Below are 23319 nucleotides of genomic sequence, written 5' to 3' on the forward strand. Positions count from 1 at the left end.
GAGAACAGATATTTCTTTGCCAGGACTGGGAATTTCAAGAGTGTGCCCCAACTGCAAGTTAAGCAAAAGCCATAATATTTTCTTTTCTGGAAAACATTGCATCTTTTCTCAATGCTTGCCTGGCTCCACAGAGAAGTGATTGACTGGGAAAATAGGAACTTATGGGGAGATGCCAGATTGTATTTGTTACAGGAGGTCAAAGGTTCCCTAGAGCACAAAGGATCTTTTCTTACCCAGACAATCCCATCATGGTACACATCAGCAGAACTAAAGCCTGCAAAGCTCAGAAACAGCCAGGACTATTTGGTGATACTTGAAATTATTATTTTTTTTTTCCAGACATTCACTGATTTTTTTTTCTCTATGCACATCTACATATCAATATTTGTTAATAGAAATTACTTTAAACACAGTAGAATCTCTGTGGTTTCTTTTAAAGTGATGTGCACAGTACCTCACACAGGGGTGCATGTAAGTGCAGAACCACAGATAGCCTTCCAACACAATGACTGACTTTACTGTGCTGCAAAGAGATTAATAATTATCTTATCTATTGTGAGTTGATGCAATTGCCCCCCCCCCCCCCCCCCCATTCCTTCTGTTCTGCATTTGTAGCCTAGCTACTGTTCAACTGAAAAGAAAGAATTTGATAATACTTCCCTAAAAAGATGTCTATACTGTGGCGGCCTGTTCCAGTCACTGACAAAGAATGGAGATGTTGGCAATTGACAAAAGAAAATAAAGAACTTTTTTTCCAAACCCCCAAGAGAAATAGCCTCATTATAAAGGCATTTCTTGCACATTTCTAGTTAAAAAAAAAAAAAAAAAAGTAATGCTGAAGAGCTGAAGCTACCTTCTGCTTAATCAATTATTCTCACAGGATTATTGTCATTAAAGTGCACAATTATAAACAGCAGATGGAGAAATGCTCAGCTGAAGAAAAAGGCACGGGGGGAAGGAAGTCGCCCTGAAGACCAGCATTTTCTGCACGGCGCTGACCCTCTTCCCCTTGATGTTGCAGGTGTGGGCGCCAGCCATGGGCAGCTGGGCGATGGCACCAGCCCGGGGCTGCGCCCAGCCCGTCGGCTGCCTGGGAGCCTGATGGCCACAAGGGTCCGGCCATGGGTGGCCGGAGAGGAGACCACACATCTGGAGACGGCACCGAAGTGATGGGCTGAACTTATGGGAGGAACCAGCACCCATCCAGGCGGGGGTCTGGGGGCCCACTGGGAAGCGTGAAGGGCCCATTTCAGTAAGGGCATGGCCAAAGCTTTCTTCAGGCTACAGAAGTTTCTTCGGCGGACCCAATTTCTGCTCTTTTTCCTGACAGCTGCTTACCTCATGGCCGGCAGCCTCCTGCTGCTGCAGCGGACCCGCCTGGTGGTCCAGCAGGGGCCACGCGGGACCTCGGCCGGCCAGGCCCTGCTGGTGCCGGAGGCGGTGCCGGGGGCTGGGCTGGCAGAGCCTCGGGGGGCACAGAGCCCCAGTCCCAGGCTGCTGGCGGGCACGGCTGCACTGCGGGAGCTGGCGCCGTCCCAGCGGCACGGCCCGCACTGGCTCATGGCCCGCAACTCGGAGCTGAGGCAGCTGCGAAGAAGGTGGTTCCACAGGTTCATCAGCGATCAGGAGCCCATGCAAACAGCAGGACTCAAAGCAATGAAGCGTACTGCTGAACACAAAGGTAAGGGATCTGCCCTCTGGCTCATTTTCTGGCATGCATGTAAACCACCTCCTTCCAGGTCTGTTCCAGGCACAAACTAACGAGCATCACGAGCATCACAAAGTCTGCCTGTGGAAATGCCTTCCTTCTGGCTCAGCACCACTTTCAAACTAATTCTAAAACGCATACACAGTCCAGAGTAATGTTCTGATGTCCCCAGTCATGCTGAGCTGTAGCTTCCTCCAAAAATATATTCCTGTTGATTGAATTGATGCCTAGACAGTGAAATTTGCTTCCTTGATTTAAATGGTTTCCTCTTCAAGCAGGCAGAGATGAATGCTGTTTAACAATAATTATCTTTCTCAGAACAGAGAAAATTTTTAAAGTGAGCTTTTTTTTTTTTTTTTAATTACATGTCCAAAACCATGCAAGAGGCATGTATTTTACTTGTGCAAAAAGCATACCTGGAGGCAAAGAACCAGGAGCGCAAAGCTGGGGTGTCTCAGGGAACCCCACTGCATTTCCTAGCTTGCCCTGAGCACACCACCAGGGTGCTCAGAGTTCAATGGCAGCACAAAAGCGAGGCGCAGCCACCCCGAGCTGACGCCATCAATGGCACCAACCCAAGCCCAGGGTGGGGGCATTGGAGGCTGTGGGGAGCCTGGTGCCGCTCCCATTGGGGTATCTGACCGTGCACCACTGGTGCAGCCTCGCCTCCAGCAGATACACCTGGTGCCGGCCACCACCTACTTTAAGGGGCCCTTCACAGCCCTGCAAGGCTGTGCAATGACAGTGTGCCCGGTTCTCTTCTCACTGACTGTGGCTGCTCTCGTGCCCCTTGGGGCTCGGATTATTTTTTCTGTGGTTAATGTAACAGTAGACAAAAAGTAGAGAAACACAGTGTGTGTTTATGAGCTACTCTAATACGAGGCTGAGCATGAACCTGTTCTTCCACAGATTTCATGAATAACTTTTAAAGCTTCAATTAAAAACAAAAGGATTAATTTTCAAAATTATCCATAAAATTAGTTAAGGCTAGTGCCCATATCAGTCATTAAGCTAGTGCCTTGCTCAAGTTCTAATTGCTGACTGAAAGGGAGCCAGAAGGACTATTTATTGCTACAAGCCATTGAGTTATGTTGATTCAAATATGCATCATTTGAATATCTGACTGAACATGAAGTGACATTATTAATAACAGTATTGTTAACAAGCATTGGAAAGCCTTTGGAAATTAGGATCAATTAAAATTTTAACTTCCTGCATAGAGCATGTTATCTTCCTCCCCTCACTTCTCCCAGTAAACTTACAGGCTTGTTATTTCATTATGGATCCCTTCCAAGATATAATGAACTCCTCTGCGACTGTAGCACTTGTTAAAGTTCCAGCATTGCCCTACGATTCACGCCTTGCAAGGCAGTGGGGTGAGCAAGGCAGTGCTTACGATGGAAGTTGTGCTTGGCACTGCTCCTCAGCACTGTGCTGGTACCACGGGACTCCCAGTGGGCCACTTCCACACAGGTACAGTGGCCAGCCCTGGGCACAGACTCTAACCCAAAACAGAAATGACCACATCTGCTCCAGCACTCTGTATCACCTCCAGTTCCCTTTGCCTTGCCCCATGCTCACCCAGCATCCAGTGACCTTGACAGAGAAAATTCAACTTTTTATTTTTCTTTACTTTAAGCTATTTTGCTTGCTTACTTCAAAAATTGCTTAGGGCAGGGATCACATTGTACCCTGCCAGGGCAACTGGCAAATACAGTGGCAAATAGCAGTGCAACAAGTACCAGTAAAACAACAAAAAGTAGCACTTCATTAAGTAAAAAAAAAAAAAAAAAAAAAAAAAAAAGAATAATTCTGTTAAGAATGGTCCAGCTAGTGGGGCATTTTATGTTGTTTCTCCTGACCTGGTTAGAAGCAGCTATGCCATTGCAGAGGATGGCAGACGTGGCAGGACCACCGGTTCTGGTCACAGAACCACTGATGTGATGCTTGGCTCTAAGACTGCGAGCTGACAGCAGCAGGTGAGGGATGCAGGCAGAGGTGGGATGTCCTGTGCCAGCTGGTGTGCCCCTGCCCCTGGGTCAGGCACCCTGGCCCCATGCACTGAGTTTTCATCTATTGCTGGTCTGAATCAACATCCCCAAACCACAAGTCTCCAGTAAAGTACAGAGCATCCTCATTGCAGGTGTATAACTCCCATCTCGTTAACAGAGTACTGTGGGTGTATATTCACAGCTTGTGAATTTTCTAATTGCATGTTTGCAAATTACCAACGTGCTGTTCTCTGAATCCACTGTTGTGTTTGTGATGTTTAAATGTCTTTTTTTTCTTTGTTTTTTTTTTTTTCTAGCTGCAAAATCTCTCTTAGAATGGCTTGAACTTTCTTTTTCTTGTGAATTATTTTATTCTTAATATAATGCTTTTTAATTTCAGTTTTCATTGTATATTCTCTTCCTGCGCACAGCTGACATTATTTAATTTCCCAGCATTGTTACTTTAATATTGCTACTTCCAAAATCAAATTTCCCTTTTCCTTCATATTTTAATGGTAACATGCACTTATATACACAAAATCACTGTATAACAGTGGGCTGCTACATTGTCCTTCCAATCATATACTAAAAAAAAAAAAAAAAAGGCTAGGTTTTTATTGTGTTTTGTTCAAGAGAAAAAAAAAAAAAGAGGCTTAACATGGATGCAGTCTAACAGAAATACTTACCTTTCATATGCTAACTAAAGCAAGGCATATTCTAAAATACTCACTTGCACCAGAGAGAAAGAGATAGTTTAATGCAATAGGTAGACAGTGCTGCCTAGTTAAGGATGAAGTTATCTTTCCATTATAGCTTTAATATAACTCTACATACCCAAAGGAAATTGATTTTCTTAACAATTTTCTTGCACTATCTTATTCTCAACTTGAGATTTTCAAGGAAACCTGGGAGAAACGCATCAAGATTCCCCCAAGTTTCTTTTTAAAAGATTGCCTTCACTGTTCCTGCACAAACTGGCCATGTTTTACCCCCGGAGGGAGGGAGCCTAGCAGCTGGCAGCTGCCCTTGGGTGCTAGGACCAGTGAAGGCTTCCCAGTGTGCTGTCAGCACCTTGCCCAGGGAGAAGCCTGGCTTTCTGGCCCTTCCTTTCCATCGCTCATCCCAGCTTGCCCTTCTCTAGCACATACACATATTCAATACCAGCAGACAGGTCAACAGAGCGGTCAGGGCTCCAGACATGTTGCAGCTCGATCAAACACAGCCTTGTTTGCGATTTATGGCTGTGAATCACCACCAGAAGTCTCCCCTCTCCTGGAGCCTGTGCACATTTCCTGACTCTGGTCTTACATGCACATAGGTACCTACATGGGATGCTTCAGTGATGATTCGAGGGAAAGGACACTGAAGGGTGCTGTGTTTTATGACTTAAGAAAAATGACAGTATCTCACTGTCAGGAAGCTTGTGCTGAGAGGTAAGTGATATCTTTTTACTGCAACTTTTTTCTGACACTGAGCAAGGATGAATTTGAAATGGAAATGCGTGCATATATTAAACATACAGCATCTGTGAAAACTGTGATTATCTCATACCTTCAGGCATGGAGCAGCTCTGCTACCTTGCTTCAAGTAGACTGTTTCACTGCTGCCTATCTATTGCTTTTTATTATAGCATGACTATTTAAATATATTTTCTGCTGTTCTGGTCAAAAATTGGTGTTTTGTTAGACAGTTGTTAGCTATTACCCCTTGGCCCCTGGTCTGAACCATAACCCTGGGAGCAGTGCGGCATTCCCAAGGGCAGGACCGCACAGAGGAGCAGGCTTGCGGCTGCACGTGTGGCCACCCCCAGCAGTGGGGCTCACCAGGGCGGAGCCCGTTGGCCATGGACCCATGCTGGTGCTCAGGGCACAGCCACCTGAATACTCTTTGCATGAAAACGTCTTCCTGTCACTCCCAAGCATGAGAGAAAGCAGAAGTAGCACCACAATTTCGAGCTATTTCTGTGAACATTCCCTCCTCTGCAAGACAATGCAGTGTCCATGCAGCCTGCTGCTCTGGGGGGCTTCACCACAGCTTCACACCCCTGTCCCCCCCGACCTTGGGTCTCCCCATGCCAGCCCCTCAGCAGCAGCCACCCGGAGCTGTCCTGCGATGCTGGGGGCAGGCCCCAGCCGACCACCCACACGGGGCAGGGGGTGGTGGGCAGCAGCTGCTACTGGGGTCAGGGTGGGTGGGAGGCAGCCCATGGCCTGACCACCCCAAGAGAAGCAGTGAACCGCCATGCCGTGCCTTCACTCTCAGCACTTGAAAACAGCCCAATGTATCCAAAGTGCCCACATTTAAATGCTGGTTAGTGGAACCTCTGAAATGGGCCTTTCTTCTCTGCCACTCTAAATGGTCCTAAATATTTCTGGCAAAAACCCCAAGTGCTGGCTTGGGGTAGGGCTGGCTGTCACCTCTGCAGTGCCAAATTGTCACTGCCACAGGAGCCAGGGCTGCCACCTGGGTGCCCACGCCACCCGGTGAAACTGAGGGTGAGGCCACCCTGGGGCACGGCCTGGCTCCCTTTGCCCACCGTTGCTCCCTGCCCATCACCCATGGCACGGGCTCCTTGCTGCTGAGCCCCAGGGGCCAGCTGTACCTCTGGAGCAGCGGCAGGCAGAATACATGGAGGGGATCTCACATTTGTTAGGTAGGAGACAGCCCGGGGCACCCATGCTGACTGTGTCTCATTCTGCCACCCACAGGGCCTACACCTACGCGGGCCTGGCATATGGAGCAGAGTGCTACTGCGGGAACAAGCTCCCAGTCACTGCCTCCAGGCCTGAGGAGTGCAACAGCGAGTGCAAGGGCGAGAAGGGCTCCATCTGTGGCGGGGTGAACCGGCTGTCTGTCTACAGGGTGGAGGAGCTGTGGGCAGCAGCACCACGACGTAAGTGGGCGGTGGCTGCTCTTGGGTGGTGATGCTGGCACTGCAGCTGGAGCGAGCATGATGTCCTGGGCTCGTCTCGTTCCACTTGCCACCAGCGCCAGAAGCAGCAGAGGATGAAGGTACCTGCTGGGCACGGTGCCTGCTTGCTGTTGGCCCAGTCCCTGGCTCCCTCCCCAATACAGCAGTGCTGCTCAGCTGCTGGTAGCATCCACCTGAGAAAGCTAGTGGCACTAGGGGAGGAAGGGCAGTGCAGTGACTGTGAGAGCAGCAGAATTTCAGCTGAGGAAATACTGCACCCTTCTGCACCTGCTGCAAAGGCACAAAACGACGTGTTTAAGAAGCAGCCCTAGAAAGGGGTGCCTTGTAACAGAAGGGCAGAAAAATCACACCCACTAATATAATCTTTAGCTCAGACATGATCCTAAGCAAAGTAAATACTATGTGAGTGCAGCAGGAGAATAAATAGAGGCCAGAGAGAGAATTGCACTGGTACCTCTCTTAAGAGACAAGAACAAGACCACAGAGTTCTGCTTTTCCAAGGACTTCTTTCAGGCAGCAGCTGATTTTTTTGTTTCATGTTTAGATGGCAATACTTGTCATCTACTCGCTACGAGTCGTCTGTTCTCTAGTTGTCATTCAATTAGCTGTCATGGGAGACACAATAGATAAACCTTTGGGCCAACACAAGGCATATAAAATACCCCAACAGCTGAGCAGTCTTTTGGCAAGCTCACAAGACCCTTCGGCTGTTATTTGCTGAGAATAAGCACCAAGACCTTAGGTTGTGCCAGTATTGATGGTACTTCAGATCTTAAAGACAAGTCAAGGTTTGTACAATCATCTACCCAGCTACATATAAATTATATATCAAAGGCACACAGACCTAAATTGCTAGTGTCAGACTGACAGGCACATTGGCAGGTTTCCCAGGACATGCATCACTGTTTAAATCATCAGTGTAAAAATACATATATATATTTTACAGGAGAAAATGGCTTTTTTTTTTTTTTTTTTTTTTTAAGTATTAATGAATAAGTCATCAAATTAATCTAGCCTGGAGCTAGATTTGTATTTTGTTTGCCCTTAGTAATACCTGATATTTGACTGTTTGAAGAATCCTACTGACACAAGTTAGCTGAGGGGCCAACAAAAGTATTAATCATGATGACTAATTGTGAAAATATATTGGAAGTAACTCTGAAACCGATACCATCTGTGATTTACAACAGGCAACACAGAAAACAGTTCTGGCACAAGGATGCTCCTAATGCAGAGCAGATGCAGAGGTGCCCCTGTTCAAACCTCTTGCAGCCAGGGGCTTTGCTGGCTGCTGCCCCACCCAGCTCCATAAGCTGCACAGCCTCTGTGCTGCAGGACTCGTGCTCCACCTCACGCTAAATAAAATGGAGTTCCAAGTCTGCAGCCTGGGACATTCCCTGGGGCAGGACATGGCCCTCCTCACCACCAGAAAGCAGGAGATGACACAAATGCAGCCGCTTCCAGTGTGAGCCATGTATTCCCTGGGAGCCCTGCTCCCTCTTGCATGTTGATAGGGGCAGGTAAAGTCACCTGCCTGAGCAGCTGATATCACTCTATGCTCATAAAACAAATATGTCCAAAATTAAATATTAGTGTGAGTTTTAGCAGGAAGTCTTTCAACAGCATCTTGCAAAACTGCTCTTTTATTCCTCGGTGCCATGCTTGCAATGACCTGATTGATCGCCAGGAGATTCCTGTTCCTTCCCCAGCTTGCATTAAATTATTTGCACATCTCCTGAGTGATCCCAATATATAATACTGCTTCTAGTAACTGCTTTGAACAGTTATTACAGCAGTTATTGGGCAGCTTCTCCAAAGATTTGTTCTTGGTGCATGCTAGAGAACCTGGGCCCTTCTGCCTGAAAATTCACACAAACAAATTTTCCCCTCAAAACTGTACTACATCTCTCCTGTCTTCCACCACAATACATCAGTTCTGGTGAGTGTTATTTAAGGCAGCCAGTGGGCACAGACCAGGATTTGGAAGACCCAAATTCATTTCCAAATTGACCTTTCTTCCTGTTAAGTCTTGTTAGGTAAATTATGTCAATAGAGTTGAGTTGGTAAAAAGACTTTTTCCACCTTTGTAAAGCCCACAGAATCTAATGAATTACATAAATGTGTGCATGCAGACATTTTCCGTTTTCTAACCCAGCCACACAGTGTTATTTTCTTCATCATCATTAGCTCATCTGTGCAAATGCATTGCCTCACCTGAGATAGTGACAGCTTTGATTTTTTGTTTGATTCCCTCAGGGGACATTTCTCTCTAAGAGGAGGGAAAATTGTACTACTGCTTGTAAAAAGCATTTGGGCCAAATCCTGAGTTCACTCACAGTGACGCAAAAAAAATGGAGCAGTTCTGCCAAGCTCTGTGGCATTTATACAGGAGCAGGTCAGATCAGAGGCTGATGCTAAAGACTTCAAGAAAGCTATTCTCCCTGAACAGCTTACAAAAGCCTAGTTCAGATTCTGAAGACTGCAGCAAACTCCCTTGCCCTGAAAAGAAAGCGAGTGAGTGGGAAGAGGAGAGGGATATCTGCAATCGAGCAGATGTGCAGGAAGGTGAGTCCCTGTGGGGGCTTTCAGGATTCATTTAAATTCCTCTCCTTTTCTGGTGCAGATGATGTGAAGCTTTGTAGCTTTTTATCAGGGCTTTTAAGTCTTTCAGGGGAAAGCATGTCTTCAAAAGAAAACTGGCAGCTGCAAACAATAGCAATGCCCTCCACTGGTGGAATTTAATTTAAACTCTTTGCTGAAGCCCTATTTTCAGTGGTTAGTACAAAGCTAAAGGCATGTGCTCCTTTCAATACCACAGGATTTGCAACACATTTTTCTAGTGTATATCATGGTTTCTCTTATTTCTAAAGCATTTGGAATATAAAATTTATTTCATTATTCTTTAGCTTCTGAACCTAATATTGTTCTTTGTGATAGAGACAGGATACTATGGACATTGTTTTCTCAAGAGAAACCTATTTCATATCCCTGCAGGGAGGAATGTTATCTATCGAGGATGTTTTAGAGCTCCAGAAAATTTAACAGACACCTTTCCAGCCTCTTTGATACAGCCCAATTTGACGGTGGAGATGTGCTCTGAATTTTGCTCCAAGAAAGTAAGAACAGTTCTCATTTCACATCCTTTCTTCTTTTTGTTATTTTAAGTTTTAATCTACTAAGAGAATAGCAAAGATTAGTGCCTTAGAGCTCTGAATTTGTGAATGAATTTCTAAAGGACAAATCTCACCATGGTAAATACCCAGTGATGCATCTGGTCTGACCGTTCTGGAGTGGGGCAGGTGGGAGGGCAAACTACAGAGCCATGACACTGTATCATGCACAGAGAAGCCATTCCAAGTGACATTCTTCAACCCCAAGGAAACTGGTACCATTTCTGTGCCCCCATTCAAAGCACACCCAGCGCAGGATGTGGCCCCAGAGAGGTTTTGGCAGCTGCGGTTCATGTGGGAGATGTGTTGCCAGGGGACAGATGTGGGTCAGCAGCACCTCTAACATAGCTCCAGTGCTTTGGGGAGGCTCAACGGGCACACATGCAAAGCAGGCAGGACACCCACTGTGTCCCCAGCAGGAGTCTATCCCCATTTGCTCCCTTATGAGGACAAACCATGGATTTTAGTTTTGAGGTATCAGCACACAGTATTCTATAGCAGTGTAACTGGGTCAGCTAGGAAAAAGATACAATCTTCATTAAAAAAAAAAAAAAAAAAGCTGCCAGAGGAGGAAAAAAAAAAAAGCAGATAAGCTTACTAAGAGCAGGTGGGCTTTCCAGGTACTTCAATACACACATCTCTTTCCTCACAAAAAGAATTTTTGCCACTTTCACTGTAACACAAAGAATTTAAATCTAATTTATTTTAACTTCAAATGGAGTCATTGTAGAACTTCTTCATTCCAAGACAGAAGACCACCAGAAAGCAACTAAGGAGTTCAGTTGTGTGCTTACTGGCTTTTGGACAGAAGGTGTGAATGGACATGCTAGCATCTGCCTTTGTGCATGCCCTGGGGTTACATCATCACCTTTGTGCTCCCATTTATCAGTGTTATACCATGGACGTGAAAACAGAAGTTTGGTGAGCTTGGGTATCCCTGTGGGAAAAAATGTTTGGCCCATGACTATATCTGCTCTGTGGCTGTTGCTGTGGTTGGGTTCCCCCCCTCACCCCTAACTCCCATTGGGCCTGTTTGTATCTGTAGAGTAGCGTTTTCTCAGTGGTCAGATTTAGCCTGCAGCCACGTGCAGCCTTAGAACTAAGCCGAGCATTCAATTATTTTGTCTTCTGGCATCACAAAATTTATTAAAACTATTATGGCAAGAACAAAAATTCTTCTTAGTTACTACATAATTTTAGTTGCTTTTATACCATGATGGGAAAGCTTTTCCTAGTCAACCCATTGTCTATACCAGCTCATCAGTACAGTGTTTTGAGAATGCATTATGGAACTAATTCTGCGCAGTGAGCTGCAGTTAATCACCTTTATATCCTACACGCAGTGCCTCACAAACATGCATACACACACACACCCTCCATCCACATAAACATTTTGTAAAGCAGGACTTTGTGAGCAATTCTTTCCAAGATCTGCAACTGATGTATTTCTTAACCGTAGGGGAAAAAACATTGAATCTTTCTGTATTGAAGTTTACCCACAGGTAACATTTTATTAATATTTATTGATGGTGCAATTACTGCTTCTATACCTAGGAAAGTGTACAAAAACTCAGGATGATTTTTTTTAGATGTGCTTATACACAAAGTTAGTAATTTTTAAGCATAGTCATAATATTGTGGTTTTGGGAGATGGCTTTTCTGAAGAAGTGGACTTTCCGAAGTTTATGTTCCTTCAAAGTTTTCTGGCCCAAAAATGGAAGCATCTGAAATTCCTGCTGAGAAGTGTAGGTAAAAGACCAATACCAAATGTTCCTCATTAGCCTAGCAATTGAACAGGACCAGGAGAGCAGCAGGAGACTATTCATCTCCAAGCAAAACACTACAAAAAACAAACAAACACACACACAAACACACACAAAAAAAAAACAAAACAAAAAAAAAAAAAAACAACAAAAAAAAAAAAACAGACAAACAAACCCACAGAATTACACCTTTGGTGAAGGAACATGAAAAACCAGTATCAGCTTTAAATGCTACCAAAGCAAGTCCTATTATGACGGTGGAAACATTCATCCCAACTTTGGTTCCTTTCCTTTCAAAATAAGTTGGACAACTTCCCAACTGTTATAGACCTTCTACGGAATTAGGAAAGCACTGTCATTTCTGTCTTTTTAGTCTAAACTATTATGCTGTAAAGAATAATCCCACCAAATCCTATACAACCTGAAAACCTAGTGGGCTTTTTAATAGGACTAGTCTGATGCCTAAATTTAAATACATAAATAAGTCCTTTCCTATTTGGGACTCAGAAGAAAAGCAAACAGACATACCACATCAATTTGTGAGCCTCAGAAATGGCAGCTCCATCCTTTGGAAATGTATGAGATATGAATTCAAGGAAACAACTTTAGATGATACCTGCTAAATAGCCTTAATTATCTATTTCTTTCTTAATTAACAGAATGATGACATGTCTTAATTGCAACCTAGTATTGCCCTGTAACAGAGCCATGAATGTGTTTCTTTGCCAGGTCCCTTGGCCAGAAGTCATAATTTTCATATATATTATTTTATAAGCCAACATACATAATAAATAAGCCATCTCCACTTGAATTTATACTTTTAAGTAATCATTCCTTTTAACTCCCAGCTGCTGTATATAGTTATATATAATCAAAAAAAACCTGAAAGTACACTAAGTCTGGAAGAGAAAACCCCACCATTTCAATGCATCCAAAAACCATGGCAGCAAATTTGCAAACATGACCACCTCCAAAGTGTTTCTTCTGGTTTTTCATTTGTTTTGTTTTCCAAGAACACACAAAAATTCTAATTTCAAAAACAGACATGCTATTTTGGTTTCCAGATGTAGATACATCTGTTTTTTACTCATAAAAAAAAGACTCTTGGGATTTTGATTAAAATCCCATTATAGAATATTTCCATATCCTCATTTGGATTTATTTATTTATCTTAATAAAGGCAATAAAATGGATAAGTAGGCCAGAACCTCAAATGGCACAGATAACTACAGCCCCAGTGACTTTATTCCAGCACTGGGAGAGGAGTATTTCAGATCAGGGTCACACTGGGTATAGCAGTGCATTGATCTATTGTCCCCTGGCCCTAATGGATTACAACATAAAACAAGTCAGCATTTTTACCCAAGCGGTGATTTGCTCTCTGGTGTTTTATTCCTTGCTCTTATAATATCCAGGTCAATGAAAATTTGATGAATGACTTCTAGGCTCATTGTAAAGTGAACACGCCGTTTTTTAAAGTAAACCAAACCCATCATTTTTACTTAGGAGAGAAATTTTCATCTACAATTAGCCCCCATTCTCTTATTCTTTTCTGTAGATTGAGAGAAATAAAAATAACTATCAGACAGAAAAGTTAGCAAAGGAAGTTGGAAAGGAGTTGAATTTAGCAAAGTAATCAGAGTGAATCCAGTTGTGTATTTTTAACCTATTCATAACTCTTAATTTGAAAACAATCTAATAAAAACAATCAGTATCTGAATCATCATAGTATCTGTGTTGCTCTTGGAGAATGACAGTGTAAGTGCTGTAAGGAAATTTATCTAACATTCAACGTTCTTTTAGATGTTACCTGACATCAACTCTCACTGTGCTACAGCTTGCAGGATGGACACCCTAGCCTGTCAGTGCATGCTCTAAAGCTCCATCCAGAAAAATGCCCCTTCAGGCACCCACAGATTTCCCTCGCATTGCATGTGTTTAACTGAAGTGACGCATTGAGGATTTGTGCATTGGACCTGAGAAGGACTAGTCCTGCACTTAGGAGTGTGGTTGGTTAAAGCAGTAACCACAACGTGGGGCTGAGTGCAGTTGATGGCTTGTAGCTGCTGATTAAATGCGGACAGGAAGACAAGGCTGAATACACTGTTTTACAATCATTCAGTGTGCTGCTTCAGTTAGATGCAGAGTATGAATAATGAGTTGCTGAACACAGTACTTTGCACTGATGCTGTGGGTCCAGGTACGATCCCCTCAAATACCATAGCACCTCTTCCATCATGCCTTATGATCTGAGACCTGCTACTCATCAGGCCAGCTCCCAGCTTCTCCCCTTTCCCCAAGCACATGCTGAAGCTCAGAGAGCAGGCACCTGTGTGGTTAATTTTTATGTAAATAAATGTAAATGTCCATTACTGAACCAAGAAAGGCTCTGCTTTTCAGGGTCCAATCATGCTGCTGAAACCTTAGTGTTGTAAATAAAGCAACTTTATTGTCTGAAATTTTCCAGTCACTTTACAAACATACAGGTACGTCAGTTTAAAATACTTGATGAAATAAAACAATTCAAATTGCTGAAAGTAAGATAATCTTCTTTTGATTTAAAAATTGCTATCATATTAAAGCTAGTAGAACTGAAGGAGTAGGGAAAGAGAGGTGAAAGAAGCAACTTTTTTTTTGTTGTTGTTGTTGATTGCTGTTTGCAGTTGGCAAATATGCAAGGATTTGACACTTCAATGGAAAAAGGCACTGTGTCCTAAGTGTAAATTAGTGACCAAAATGTTGTTCTTACCCTAAGCAATGACATTTTATGTCGCTAGAGAAAGGATTCCTGAAATGCGCTAACAGCATGATTTCTCCTTTCAAGACAATTTTCAGACTTTCCTTGAGTCTGAAAGGCCACCTAACACCACAGGAACAGGAGGGAGATGGACTGAACTCTTCCAGAGCATCGGTAATAAGTTTTGCCAGTGCCTGTGTTTGCACATTAGGGTTGTACTGCCTATGCTAAATTTACATCAGGGTGCTTAAACACTCACAGTTAGCAAAGTATCCACAAAGAAGTGTCAGAGGTGGCATCAGGTGTGAGATCGCATCAGCACTTCCAGCTGTGCAGGATAGCACACTCAAGCAGCAGGAGATACAAGAAACATCCCCCATCACTTGTATCGCAGCCAGCTCTATTAGGTCACAAATACATGACAGAGGCAAATACATCCTTCTCTCTTGGTTAATCTGTGCTGGTAAGGACAGCCCTTCACCCTCTGCCAGCCTGGTGCTAGGACACTCATTTGTTTGAGGTCTTTTCCAATTCCTCTTCCTGAAGGTTGATTTAAATGAGTGATACAAGTAGGAGACACCCATGTTTTTCATTCCCCATCCCAGAAATACCTCTTTGCTAGATGCTTCATATGGTATATACCACTAGGATTACCAGACTTTGAAGTTAGGTGCTGATAAGAAGAAACAGTGGAGGCAAGAGGCGTAGCATCAGTAGTAAGGCTACAGGAGACAGCAGGAGCTGAGTCCAGATAAAGGTCAATGCTGCTGTTTATGGCCAAAACCAGAGCCCTGCTGCAGGAAAGCTTGGGAAAGACATTGAAAGACCCACACAAAGAAACACAAAATAGAAAAACAGCAAGAGATTGCTCTCATAATACTGCCTGACCAGCAGAGAGGCCACACACATGTGGGGGATTAGCCTGGCCACTCATGACCTCTACAAGGGCCAAACACTAGCCCCGAATCTCTCTGTCCTTAACTACCTTTAGTCACAAACAGCATTTCAGAGTGATTCCAAAACAGTACTATATTATCCCAGGCTTTTTTGCCTTCACAAAAATGATTGCACAAAGATGCAGAAGTAGAAAGATGCACATGCTTAAGTCTTGTAAAAAAAATCTCCGACCTTCCAGAAGAGTAAATCCTTTGCAGGTGCCACTTGGCATGAGGTAAAAGGCCCACTGTTATTCTAGGCTGTGCTTGAGGGCCAGGATGTTTATTAATTTCTCCAATGGAGAGACACTGCTTCAAAATAAAGGGAAAAATCTGTTTGCAAGCAGACACAGAACTCTCGCCCTTGGATCAAATCTGTAAATAGTTTTTGACAATGTCATATCTCATTCACTAAGCAAATGTTGGCTGTTTGGGCACAGATGGCACATGTGTTTTATTTGACTCCTTATCAGAGAAGGAACGCGTGGGGAAGAGTGAGAGATAAGATGCTCAGCAGTCCTGGCATGTGCTTCCAGAGGCCAGAAGACTTTTAAAAGACAAAAAGTGTTGGTAGGGAATAGGTGGAATTGAATGCTCTGTGCTTGAATAACCTGACCTTCCCTCGGCCACTGTCACCGAGGCCGGGCCCTTCCCCGCATGCTGATGTGCAGCATGTCACCCAGCGAGCTGTCTGGGAGGCTTCCAAAGTCTGAGAAAACGAAAGCCCAGTCTTCCTAGTAAAGAGGAGGAAGGCTGAATTTTAGGGCAAATTTTTGCCAACTAATGAATGATTTTTTCATGTGGAGCATGTAATCACTTCCAAATTTCTTCAGCAAGCAACTAGCACACATTTCCCTCTAAAACTGGTAGTTACTTGGAATAAAAGTTACTTGGCAGTTTGAGTAATTTTTCCAAAACATGTACACAGTAGCACTCAAACCCTACACCAACCCCTCTATACACAGTAGTGTTTTTCAAACTGTGAAGGTGTCACAGCAAAATGCGTACCTTATGGCTTTATTTTATTTTTATTTTAAACATGATTGCAGCAGTTAGTGGGTCTAAGTTCCTTTTTCCTTTTAATTTTTTAAGGTTTCTTCTGCACAAACTCTGGTGAAGTCAACAGAATGTGTCCAACCTTTTACCAGATGACTCCTCAGTTTGGAGGACTATAAATGGAAGTTTAAAACATGATACAAGTCAAAATGCTCATTTTGGGGGTAAACACCTTTTCCCATACTGCAGTTTCAAATGGAGTTACATACTAAAGACTGCAGGAATATTACCAAATGATATATTTAAGAATAATGAAAAGATAGTATCGTGACTTTTCAAACTTTACAAGATCTGTCTAAAAGCTATTTTTAAAGAAATTGCCATGTTAAAGGCAGTAGTATATAAGAAGCGAGATTTACAATGATATATCAAAGACTGCTTTGATCTTGACAGTGGCCTCGTGAAAATTTATTTTTCCTTTGCATAACAGGAGTATTCCCCACAGGCTGCTGATGCTGTGGCATTTATGCACTGATCTATTTTCTCTCATTAACAGGAATTTCCCTTGGCAGTCATCCGAGGGCGGGAGTGCTACTGCGGCTACCCCACTGGGCGCTTCTCACTGCACGGTGGCGCAGACAGGCAGCTCTGCAGCGGGATGCTCAACGTCAGCTCTGCTGCCGGGGGGAAGTACTGCCTGGTCTACCAGACGCCGGTGCAAGGTACAGCTCCAGCCCTGCCATGCCAGGACTGGACCCCCTACTGCGGGAAAGAGCCCCCCGCACTCCTTCTGCCTCTCCCTCCTGCAGCAGGTGGGAGCCATTCAGTTTACAGCAGTCTTACCCTGTATGACTAATATCACAACAGGAATTTAGATGGCATCCCTGCTCTAAATTCCCTTCTTGCAGTCATGTTCGTAAACATGCATCTTTCCAGGTATTATTTCCAATCATTCTCTTGTTAAATAGTACAGCTTCCCCATCAGAAAAATGATTTCGCAGATGGAGAGAGAAGGTAGAGCCTGGGGAGCCAAACCCCGAGACACCTGGGGACAAGGACCCTGTAGTCTGGTTTGAGTCCTGTTCATTGAGCGTACGCCCAGCCCCCTGTTAAGCAGAGACATCAAGACAGCACTGCAAACTCTAATTCTTCTCTGCCCACCTTCCTCCAAAATATTAATCTTCACGTGTGTCAAAGCCAGAAAATAAAGCAGACAGTAAGGCCCTAATCCTGTAAACTATCAAGGCAGAACCTGTAGCTTTTTCCATGTGGTGATTTACACCAAGTTCAGCAAAACTATTCACAAATTTAAAATTAAATTCTGTGCTAGGTTGGTGCAGTTCCCCATCCCATACCCTCTTTTGTTTTTCCCCCCTTCATCTTTCAATTCAGAGGCATACTGCAGATAACAGCATGTCAAAAGGTCATGCAAGAACACTCACTTTCATGAAATCGCTAGCATCTACCACATCTGAGTAGATCAGGAGTAGCACAAGACAACCTTTTCTGGACTATGCTGCACTTACTGGATCCATGGATCCATCTGTAGGCTACTTTGAAGAATGAAAAAGGAGTGATTTCTGATCTATTTCCTGGCTTCTTTTTGTACAGACACAGAGAGCTGGGATTGCTTCTCACACTCTACCCTTACTTTTAATGGCATGTTAAGCAATAGAGTTAGTATTTACAAAAACTAAGTGTAGGAGCTACACTTAGTGTACTACTTAACGTAGGAGCTGGGTTCTAGCCCCACCAGAGATCAGTGCAGCACAGGCATCTTAACAGCCTCAGGCCCTTTTCTAGAGAAGAATAGTAGTCTGGATGCTTAGTTGAGTGCCAGCTCTTTTCAGTAGGAGGGGTTTCTTCTGTGCTAAAAAATTTGCAGTTTTCGGGTATAATGACACATTTGGGGTTTCACTGCTGCTTGCCTGGCAGGCTGGCTCTTCAATTAACAGACAGGCATCAAGGGACTTTCATCAGAACTTGCTGGCAAGTAAAATGGTTTGCTGTAGCTCTAAGAAAAATGCACTGCCTAACACAAAACCAGCAAAAACCTTTTCTGAGGTTTTATTTTCTCTTATGGATGAATTAATTTTGGGAAGTAGCTGACTCACAACTGGACTCAAATTGATATCCTATATTTGAAAGGGAGAAAGAAGCAATACACCCTGTAATCTAGGGCTGCCACTGGAATTATTAAAAAGCCACAATGCTAAAAATGAAATATCTTCTATACTTGCAGACACCCGCTGCACAGACAGAAAATTCTTAACCACTAAATCCAAAGTGTTTGTTGCTTTGTCGAGCTTTCCTGGAGCTGGCAACACATGGGCTCGCCATTTGATAGAGCATGCTACGGGCTACTATACGGGCAGCTATTACTTCGATGGAGCGCTCTACAACAAAGGTACTGCTTCAGGGGACGGGACACACAAAGTGCTTCAAGGAACAGGGTTTTACTTGCGTGCTCCAGCATCCTTCTGCTTGGAGCCAACAAGGGCGTCACTGTCATCACATCTGATCCAATTTAAACACGTGTCTAGAATAAGTGGTCCCACGTGGTGCAGGCAGCAGCAGGGACTGCTCCAGCAGCGTGCTCAGTGGGCAGATACTGGCATGAACAGCAGTCTGACCCGTGTTCTGTTGCTGTGTACTTGCAAGCATGCAGCTCCCATTTAAAAGAATGGTCCAAAAGACGAAGTTGACCAAACCCTGAGGTTAAGACACTTTAGTAGCACATGAAACAAGAGTGGGTTTTTTTGTTTGTTTGTTTTAATGTTACTAATTCTTCTGGGAGGCCAGTACCCTGAGGAGGGAGGGTAACCTTGATGTTTATCATGCACCGAGAACTAGCTTCACAGAGAGCAACCCTTTTGTCACGAGTGCCTACCAATTCCTCCTGAGCAGAGGAAAGCCTAGCTTCCAGCATACAGCCCAGCTCAGGTGACCTAAGCAGCTGAGCTCCAGCCAGCCAGAGACAGGGTCCTGCTTACAGCAGCTGTGGAGGAGCTTGCAAAGTGGCTCCAACTCAAATCAGGTTAATTAGCCATGCAGGTGGCCAGCCCTGGTCTCAGGTACTGGGTGGAAGGCTTAATTGACTGGTGTTTTCACAACAGTTTTACACTTCTGTAGGGATTGGTTTAAGAACATGAAAATGCATAAATACATGAAAACAAAAACAAACAAAACATATCATGTCTTGTAAAACAGGTTTTAAAGGAGAAAAAGACCACTGGAGAAGTAGAAGGACCATCTGTGTGAAAACTCATGAAAGCGGCAAGACAGAGATTGAAATGTTTGACTCTGCCATCCTGTTGATAAGGAACCCGTACAAGTCACTCATGGCTGAGTTCAACAGGAAATTCGCTGGGCACCTAGGCTATGCCACGGACCGCAACTGGAACAGCAAAGGTAGTGTGTCAGAGCACCCAGTGCTGCTGTGGCATTCTGTGACAGGGGTAACACCGTGACAGGATGCTGAAACCTCAGTGAGCACTGCAAACACTCAGTGGAACTTGAGTCCCATCACAGCGCAGGACAGGCCCAAAAGTCTCAGGCCTGCACTCTGGGAGTGGACATGGTTGGGCCACACCTCTGCTGCAGAGAGATGCACTGCGGCTGCAGGCAGCAGCAGTATTGCTACCAAAGTACTGTGTGGCAGAGAAAACACATCCAGGCACATGAGCCCAGTGTGCAGCCCATTCACCAGGCTACGTGCCGTGAAGAAAGTTTGCCCCTGCAGCACGTAATAACCTAGAGAAATCTAATTTAAGATTTAGAGGATTTGATGGAGCATGACTTTCCTGAAGGCAGTTTTACAGCACTGCACAGGTGCTAGTGAAATGCAGATAAATAAGGATAATAGCAGTAAGGAGACTTCAGATTCAGCATTCCTTGAACACATGAAAGGACTTCAGAGTGTGACTGCCACACTTCATGCCTCCGACTAGCAAGCTGGATAGCAGGACTGTGATTTCCTTGCTGCATACAGACTCTGCAGCACCGAAAGGATTCAGCACGCATTTCTCCTTTCGTATGTTTTAGACGTAACAGATATGGCTTGGCAAACAACATAGAACAGGGCTCTGGGGATGGCAGGGAAGTGTCCTCTGTCACAGCATGTTTCTTTCCCAAGTTCATATATCACCTTTCATCAGTCACAACTCAAGACTGATTCATCAAAAAGCAGGCAAAATAGCCCTTAGAAAAGAGAAAATAAAGACTTGACGGAATGGCTTTCCTGTGCTACAAACTACAAACTGTAATATTTCAGCCACAATTTCTCCTTGTCCAGCCCAAAACTCAGACTATATTTAGCCTCAGAAAATTATCACAACCACCCAGAAGAGATTAAGGTGTCACCCAAGGCAATAGCTGGGAAAGTAATTCAGGAAATTTTGTCCTGGTGATGCTGACAAGTGACCATAAATCCCTCCCATGTGCCAGGAACACAAGAGTCTTCCCAATTAATCCTATTTTCTTATCCAATCTCCCCAGAAGCAATCAAAATGCTGTATTATTCAACAAATCTGGAAGTGAGTGAGGACCACCTCAGGCCCCAGCAAAGATCAGGGTCCTGATGCTGCATGTGTGTGTATTTTTATATACATATATATGTAAATATAGAATTGCCCTGTCTCTTTCTCAAACAACATTTGAAATAGAGGTAAAAGGGTAGGAAGACTATAGAGGCAAAAGAATCTGATTGAAGTTACATGGCAAAGCACTGCTCAAACCAGTGTCCGAGCAGGACCTGCTCAGTGCCCCTTCACTGCTTTCCTCCAGTCACTTCTCCCTTCTCTTTTTGCCCTACTCCAGCCCCTGCACAAAGCTGCCTGCTTGCATGCACAGAGTAGAGCTCAAGCCCTAAAGGCAAGACACATTAAAGATGCAAAGTTGCAGCTCTGCCTGGCCTTGTCCTGACCCTCCCAAGGGGCTTCCCGTACAGCTGAGTTTCTCCCAGCACTGTTAATGCCCCAAACCTGCACAGTCTGGGTGACTGAGGGGCAGCAGGGTTAGGCATCCACATCCACACCATCACTACTTTGAACAGGGAAAGAACAGCATCCGCCTCCATACCCAAAGCTGGAAGCAGAGCTGCTGTACCTCTGCAGCTGGCCACATTGCCTTCTCCAGCACACACCTACCCACCAACATCATTCCATGGCCAGCACCTCTACTCCTGTACCAAGGTAAAATTTAAAAAACTGGGGAAAGTATGGCTAACATTGTCTTATTTCTCTGTTTTTCCCCCATCAACTAGAGTGGCCTGATTTCGTGAACAGCTATGCCTCCTGGTGGGCCTCCCATGTTCTGGACTGGCTGAAGTATGGAAAACGCCTCCTTGTCATCCACTATGAGGACTTGAAACAGAGCCTTATACCCAAGCTGAAGGAGATGGTGGAGTTCCTCAACATGACAGTGACAGAGGACCGGCTGCTCTGTGTTGAGAACAATAGGGATGGGAACTTCAAGCGGTCTGGTGCTAAACAGAAGAATTTTGAGCCATTCACCCAGGAAATGAAAGATCTTATCAACAGATACATCCTGACAGTGGATGAAGCCCTGAGGGGAAGAAACTTCACAGGGCTACCCAGAGAGTATGTGCCAAGATGATAGCGTGGTAGCACTCAGCTATGTTTAGAAATATATTCTTTTTTTCATAAAAAAGACCTGTATAGCAGCTAAAGCAAAGATACTTGTGGAATCTGCTGAGTAATGCAAATTCTCTCTACTCTTGGATGTTCTTCAGGGCACTAAGATCTCCAAAAGACAAAACAAAGCATAGAAATTTGGTTATAGACCAAGACAAAGATACCAGTGTCTGCCTGCGTGTGCCCCTCTGTGTGCGAACAGCCAGAACTCCGCAGCAAAGTGATGCTGCTCCTGCAGCAGGCATCCACCACCAGGGCTGCTGGGGATTTCACAGCTACCGAGTTGGAAATGGGTATATGTAATGGGAGAAAAAAAGTCTCAACACTGACAAATGATTTTCAACTGAGCACGTAAGACAATAAATTCTGTTCTTCTCAGCATGGTCCATGGCTTCCCTCTTCAGGTTTGCTGGCCAGGACGGGCTCCAGACTCCCTGTGGGAGCCAAAGCAAGCCCTTACTAGGCAGGGTGAGAGGACCAGGCCCCCCAGGGAGCACCAATGTGGTCTTGACAGATGCTGAAGCCTGCACCACCTCTCTCCAGAGCCAGCCAGCAAGGTGCTCACCTCAGCTACTGCCGCTTGCTCCCCTTTGTGCCAGGGAGCACCCGGTGCTCAGCAGCCACCAGCGTGGAAGCTTATGAACGGCACAGCCTAAGGGACTGCAAGATGCTTCTGTTCATGTGAAATAAAGGATTCCTTGAAAACCTGCCTGAAAACAGTAGTTTTAATAAAATAAGGAGTTTGTATAAAGGGAGCTGGGTTTCCTCTGTGTGTGTCATTTGTGCTTTAAAATAAGTAAATAGTCCCACTCCACACAGCTCCCTGTTCGTGCTTGGGGCACTTCCCCCCAGCCTCTCCCTCCAGGTCTTCCCCAGCAGCCAAACTACCACGACAGTGGTACAGTTACAGCACTGAACAGATTTACAATGAAAGCCAAAAATTTTCTGCCATTTACATGACAAACACAGCCAGAAGAAAATCAGCTTGATTCTGATGCTGAAAATCCATGCAAAGGCAAGTGGGGAAGAATTAAAAACAAAACACGCAGAACAAAGGAGGCTGTGGCAAATGATTTGGAAAGCTTTATTCAGCTTCCATTACCTGAACCCTACTTAATATTAATACCCAACATTTTATTTTTTCACATAAGCTGTACTAAATAATGGTTGTCACTAAAACATTAACAACAGAAAAGATAATAGTAGGCAACCTTGACGAATGTCACTCTAAGTAGTTGTAAAACATCACTAAGAGTCAGACAACTGAAAGAAAAGCAGAATCCCTAAAATCCAACAAGAGGAAAGCACATTCTTTAAATATTGAATAAGCATTCATATTCCTAAAGCAACATGCACACCGCACTGCACAATGCCTTCACATCAGCAAATACAAATTTCAGCCAACTTGAGCCTTCCTCGCTCACTGACTGGGG

The 23319-nt window shown here is 44.4% G+C and overlaps 1 protein-coding gene across 1 annotated transcript; it reads left to right on the top strand.

The window, feature by feature from the left end:
* Positions 1–1260: 1260 nt before the first annotated feature.
* Positions 1261–21848, top strand: WSCD1 (WSC domain containing 1; the record flags this gene model as incomplete). Its single annotated transcript, XM_084299865.1, has 8 exons — positions 1261–1681; positions 5018–5132; positions 6408–6592; positions 9626–9747; positions 16789–16954; positions 18475–18639; positions 19443–19643; positions 21496–21848. 8 exons carry the CDS (start codon positions 1261–1263, stop codon positions 21846–21848), a joined length of 1728 nt encoding a protein of 575 aa, XP_084155991.1.
* Between the last annotated feature and the right edge of the window lie 1471 nt (positions 21849–23319).

The sequence above is a fragment of the Netta rufina genome (assembly GCF_964035555.1).
Source record: "Netta rufina genome assembly, chromosome: 21".
Lineage (NCBI taxonomy): Eukaryota > Metazoa > Chordata > Aves > Anseriformes > Anatidae > Netta > Netta rufina.